This window comes from Eufriesea mexicana, unplaced genomic scaffold (assembly GCF_001483705.2).
Source record: "Eufriesea mexicana isolate 0111107269 unplaced genomic scaffold, ASM148370v2 scaffold4395, whole genome shotgun sequence".
In the NCBI taxonomy this organism is placed as follows: Eukaryota; Metazoa; Arthropoda; class Insecta; order Hymenoptera; family Apidae; genus Eufriesea; species Eufriesea mexicana.
The window spans coordinates 44,627-50,247 of NW_016912376.1; the positions used below are offsets into that span (position 1 = coordinate 44,627).

The 5,621-nt window shown below is 54.8% G+C and overlaps 2 protein-coding genes across 2 annotated transcripts in view; both read right to left on the reverse strand.

The window, feature by feature from the left end:
• Positions 1-390: 390 nt before the first annotated feature.
• Positions 391-1,623, reverse strand: LOC108551517 (coiled-coil domain-containing protein AGAP005037). The gene is made up of 4 exons (XM_017905721.1): positions 1,543-1,623; positions 1,082-1,253; positions 772-970; positions 391-697 (listed from the first exon to the last, which is right to left on the reverse strand). Exons 1-4 carry the CDS (start codon positions 1,567-1,569, stop codon positions 391-393), a joined length of 705 nt encoding a protein of 234 aa, XP_017761210.1. The 5' UTR covers positions 1,570-1,623.
• Positions 1,624-2,526: 903 nt separating this feature from the next.
• The window catches only part of LOC108551518 (uncharacterized), a 65,916-nt gene continuing 62,821 nt past the window's right edge, over positions 2,527-5,621 (reverse strand). Inside the window, exons 5-8 of the mRNA XM_017905722.1 lie at positions 3,679-3,705; positions 3,218-3,389; positions 2,908-3,106; positions 2,527-2,833 (exon numbers count right to left, since the gene is read on the reverse strand). Of these exons, the coding sequence (XP_017761211.1) occupies positions 2,527-2,833; positions 2,908-3,106; positions 3,218-3,389; positions 3,679-3,705 (705 nt within the window). The remainder of the gene's footprint in view (positions 2,834-2,907; positions 3,107-3,217; positions 3,390-3,678; positions 3,706-5,621) is intronic.

Below are 5,621 nucleotides of genomic sequence, written 5' to 3' on the forward strand. Positions count from 1 at the left end.
GCGAGGCGATCGAAGCGGGCGAAAGAGGAGACCTAGCGGCGTGGTTTCCGCGCCGCGGACTCGGGTCCGCTCGGGTCCACTCGCGGCATCGACCGGTCCCCGTGAGTCGGCTACGCGGAGATTTATGGTTATCGCACTACGGCCTCGGTAGCCGACCGCTATCGCTGACACAGGATCTCTCCTACGTGCCGTGAACCCGAGGCCAACGGATCTCGTACGCGTTAGCTCGATTACGCGATTACATGGATAAGAACCGGCGCGGATATCGATTACAGGCAGTCCGCTCCGATCGCGTTCGGAGACGTATTTATTATTTACAGTAGCTTGGTCGCTGGGCTCAGAGCCCCAACACGTTAGATTAAGTTTGTATAGAGAGAGAGACACACAGTATTACAGACGTATCGCGAGGATACGAGGACGCGAAGAGTACCAACTGTGCCGGTCGGTAGAAGGCATAAACGCGGATAATAAATCTTGCAAACGTTTCCGGAGACTCGTTACCTTGCTCTTGTGAATATGCTGATGCTGGTATTCGCTGTCGAATTCCGGCTCGCTGAAGTAGCTCTGGTCCTCCCAGTGAGGGGGCAGTCCCGACCCTGTCCCAGGTATTCCCAGTGGTCCTGACATCCCTGTCACACCGTCCGAGCTCTCAAACAGTCGCAAAACGCTGCGGTCTCGGATATCTCTCAGATGCGATCTGCAATCGAAACGGGGATTCTTTGGTATCGGATCTATCTCTGCGTTGTGTGCTAGTGTACACGATAGAGCTACCTGAGATCTTCGAGTTCGTAGAACATGTCCTTGTTGCTGTCGTGTATGTAAACCTTGACGTGAGGACTGTCTAGATATTCCATAGTGAGTTGCTTGGGAAAACTTCTGACGAAGAGGGCCTTGACGGTGTCTATGCTAGTGATTTCGTTGGGTAGGAGCGCCCGCTTCGTCTCGTTCCTATACTGCAGGAACACTAGACCTAAGGAATCGTCCACAGAAACGCATCGTTTCGTCAGGAATGTCCGACAAGGGCATCGAGCAGCAGGGCAGCAGCAAGACGTTCCTAATTCTATCGCGCGTCGTAAGTTACCTAGTGGTCGCTCCAGAGTTTTGCTGGGGGTCCGTACGACGGGGAGGCTGCTTCTTTGCTTACCACCCCGCCGAAATCCGGTGCTCGAGGTCTCCACCTCGGACATGATGCCCGGGTCATCGTCGAACAACATGGTCGAAGAGGGAGGCGGGTACCCGCGCGGAAGAGGCGACTGAAAAAGCAACCAAACATCCCGGGTCAGTGTATCTCGTAGTCGGGTCCAGAGATGGCTCTCTATAGGTTGGACCGATCGTTCGGAATCGAACGCGGATAGGGAAAAAGAGAAAGGAGAAAGGAGAAAGGGGACACACACAGCCGTGTGTGTGTGCTACGGCGAAGATATAGCGAGAAACGATGAAAAACGGACGCATGCCATCGTGCGATTTGGAACGATACAGGCGCTTAGAGCGAGAGGGAGGGACGCGTGTAAAAAGGGAAAAAGAGAGACAAAAAAGAATTACCTTTCTCTGGCGAGACTTGGTCCCCATCTGTTAGGCGGCGGCAGGTACACGGAAACACACACACACAAGTAAACCAGTTAGATGTATATATGCATGGAGCAGAAAAAGGGTTTGCTGGAAATGCACTGTGAAAAGGTAAGAGCGAAACAATACGATCGCGATCGATCGGACCAGGCAATGGCCGACACGCGTTGGCTTCCAGGCTGGCCGGACTGGGTCCCTGCAAAAATCTCCAGCGATCGCCAACTTCTCCTCCTCTCTTTGTCCCGGTGCTCCCTCTGTCCCCGAGACACCAGGGAAAAACGTTGCACAGGTAACGGACTGATCATGGACGACGGCTACATTGCTCAGGGGTTGGACAACGACTATTTCGTCGGGCTAACCAACTTCGGGCTGCAGTTGCCAAAGTACGAGAACAAGGACGACGAGAGGGAACCGGCGGAAGCGGAGGTGAAGATGATCATGGACATCTGCGACGGCTGTTCAGAGGAGCCTTTCGCGAAGGCTCTGATCTTGGGCTGGAGAACGGTGCCCAAGAAGATGTACTCCGGCGCGGTGTACACGCCGGCCGTGCCGATGTGCAAGGTGTTCTAAGCGAGGCGATCGAAGCGGGCGAAAGAGGAGACCTAGCGGCGTGGTTTCCGCGCCGCGGACTCGGGTCCGCTCGGGTCCACTCGCGGCATCGACCGGTCCCCGTGAGTCGGCTACGCGGAGATTTATGGTTATCGCACTACGGCCTCGGTAGCCGACCGCTATCGCTGACACAGGATCTCTCCTACGTGCCGTGAACCCGAGGCCAACGGATCTCGTACGCGTTAGCTCGATTACGCGATTACATGGATAAGAACCGGCGCGGATATCGATTACAGGCAGTCCGCTCCGATCGCGTTCGGAGACGTATTTATTATTTACAGTAGCTTGGTCGCTGGGCTCAGAGCCCCAACACGTTAGATTAAGTTTGTATAGAGAGAGAGACACACAGTATTACAGACGTATCGCGAGGATACGAGGACGCGAAGAGTACCAACTGTGCCGGTCGGTAGAAGGCATAAACGCGGATAATAAATCTTGCAAACGTTTCCGGAGACTCGTTACCTTGCTCTTGTGAATATGCTGATGCTGGTATTCGCTGTCGAATTCCGGCTCGCTGAAGTAGCTCTGGTCCTCCCAGTGAGGGGGCAGTCCCGACCCTGTCCCAGGTATTCCCAGTGGTCCTGACATCCCTGTCACACCGTCCGAGCTCTCAAACAGTCGCAAAACGCTGCGGTCTCGGATATCTCTCAGATGCGATCTGCAATCGAAACGGGGATTCTTTGGTATCGGATCTATCTCTGCGTTGTGTGCTAGTGTACACGATAGAGCTACCTGAGATCTTCGAGTTCGTAGAACATGTCCTTGTTGCTGTCGTGTATGTAAACCTTGACGTGAGGACTGTCTAGATATTCCATAGTGAGTTGCTTGGGAAAACTTCTGACGAAGAGGGCCTTGACGGTGTCTATGCTAGTGATTTCGTTGGGTAGGAGCGCCCGCTTCGTCTCGTTCCTATACTGCAGGAACACTAGACCTAAGGAATCGTCCACAGAAACGCATCGTTTCGTCAGGAATGTCCGACAAGGGCATCGAGCAGCAGGGCAGCAGCAAGACGTTCCTAATTCTATCGCGCGTCGTAAGTTACCTAGTGGTCGCTCCAGAGTTTTGCTGGGGGTCCGTACGACGGGGAGGCTGCTTCTTTGCTTACCACCCCGCCGAAATCCGGTGCTCGAGGTCTCCACCTCGGACATGATGCCCGGGTCATCGTCGAACAACATGGTCGAAGAGGGAGGCGGGTACCCGCGCGGAAGAGGCGACTGAAAAAGCAACCAAACATCCCGGGTCAGTGTATCTCGTAGTCGGGTCCAGAGATGGCTCTCTATAGGTTGGACCGATCGTTCGGAATCGAACGCGGATAGGGAAAAAGAGAAAGGAGAAAGGAGAAAGGGGACACACACAGCCGTGTGTGTGTGCTACGGCGAAGATATAGCGAGAAACGATGAAAAACGGACGCATGCCATCGTGCGATTTGGAACGATACAGGCGCTTAGAGCGAGAGGGAGGGACGCGTGTAAAAAGGGAAAAAGAGAGACAAAAAAGAATTACCTTTCTCTGGCGAGACTTGGTCCCCATCTGTTAGGCGGCGGCAGGTACACGGAAACACACACACACAAGTAAACCAGTTAGATGTATATATGCATGGAGCAGAAAAAGGGTTTGCTGGAAATGCACTGTGAAAAGGTAAGAGCGAAACAATACGATCGCGATCGATCGGACCAGGCAATGGCCGACACGCGTTGGCTTCCAGGCTGGCCGGACTGGGTCCCTGCAAAAATCTCCAGCGATCGCCAACTTCTCCTCCTCTCTTTGTCCCGGTGCTCCCTCTGTCCCCGAGACACCAGGGAAAAACGTTGCACCAAGTTGGCGGTCGCCGTGTTCGAGTCCACGTACGAGAGACAGTGGGACCAGAGACGAATAGAATCGAGAACGTGGAGGGAAAGAACGGTGTGTGTGCACGAGAACGTTCAACGGTTGGGTGCCACGTGTACGCCACCGAGAAGCTTGGTAATGTGTATACGAAGAGGGAAAGACTCCGCAGGGGCTAGCCACTGTTTTCCTTCTCTGAGACCCTCTCTGCCTGGCCGAAATCCACGAAACCGGGGGTAAACACGACAACTCGGAGCCGAAAATAGACGAGAAGCCAGGCGCGGGACGCGTACCGAGCAGCGTGGGCTGCTCCAACCACGACGCGTACCGAGGCAACAGGAGACGAGAAACCAGGACGGCGTAGGTGGACGCGGCTTAATTAACCTCTTCCCTTCGTTAACGCCGGGTTCTTGACCTCGGAGTATCCGTTCGAGTTCACCGTTAGATACTTCGACGAGCATGGTCCCTTACGTGATCGTCGCCACGCGATCCGCTAATTTCTATCCCCAACCCTCATCCATTCCCGGACCGCGACACTTTACCCAACGACCCTCGTGTTTCCCGTATCTCTCGCGCGACTCTTGCAGCCCCTGCGGTTCCATCGAACGAACGGACGATGAACGTGATGTGAGAGCGAGAAAACGGGGAAAAATAGATGTCTCGAGAAAAGAGGAGAACGCGCCGAGGTCTGTACACTCGGAGCGTATCGTCGAGACACCGTCCACGCGTTTACGCTTTCAGTTCGTACAAAAGACTCGAAAAGTGTAACGAGAACAGCGGAGAAACATTAAGAATCAATGTGTATTGGCACGTTGCGGTAGCGAAGATTCACCTCGAGATCCATGGTGGTGTGTCGCGTGGGCGGCGTACCGTATTGGCCGTGTGGCGGCGGCAGATGATGGGGATGAAGGGGGTGTAGCTGCTGGGCCGCGTTGAACTGCTGATGATGTAGGGACGGTTGGTGATCGCCGCCGAGGGTGTGCCTCCTCGGCTCGTCCCTCGATCGCCCACCACCCCCTGATCCGCTCCTGCCGCCCGAGCCGCCTCCGATGCTTCCGCCACCTCCGCCAACCCCCAGCACGCTTCCGCCTCCCCCTCCGACGCCGCTGCCCACGCCGCCGCCACTGCCGCCTCTTCTCCCAGTTGGAACCTCGTTCGAGCCTGCCTCACCCTCCCCCCTGCTGGACCCACCTGCAACCAAGTCACAAAATCCACCCTTTAGTATCCGCTTCCGGCTTCGTCCTCCATCCTTCCGCGTTTTTTCCCCCATTTTTAGCATTCTTTCTTGGATTGCTTTTTTTAGAGGGAGAGGGAGAGGGATGTTTGGTAAAGGGAGATTCGTGCTTGGAACAGCTTTTAGCGTCTTCCGGGGGGTTGTTCTCTATCTTTTTACGTTTCCTTCGAGATTTGTTGTTTTTCGAGGGAGAGAGAGAGCAGGGTGGTAGTTGATACGCGATGAAACGTTCGATTGAGGGTGTATTGGGAGAGGGAGCTCCGTGTCGGAGAGAGCTGGGCCGACCTATTTGGCAGAAAGTCGTTGGTAAACTCGGCCGAGAATAACGTGTTCGCGGAAGTGGCCGGAAATAGTTGCAAGAGACACGTGCGAGCAGCAGGCGCCAGGA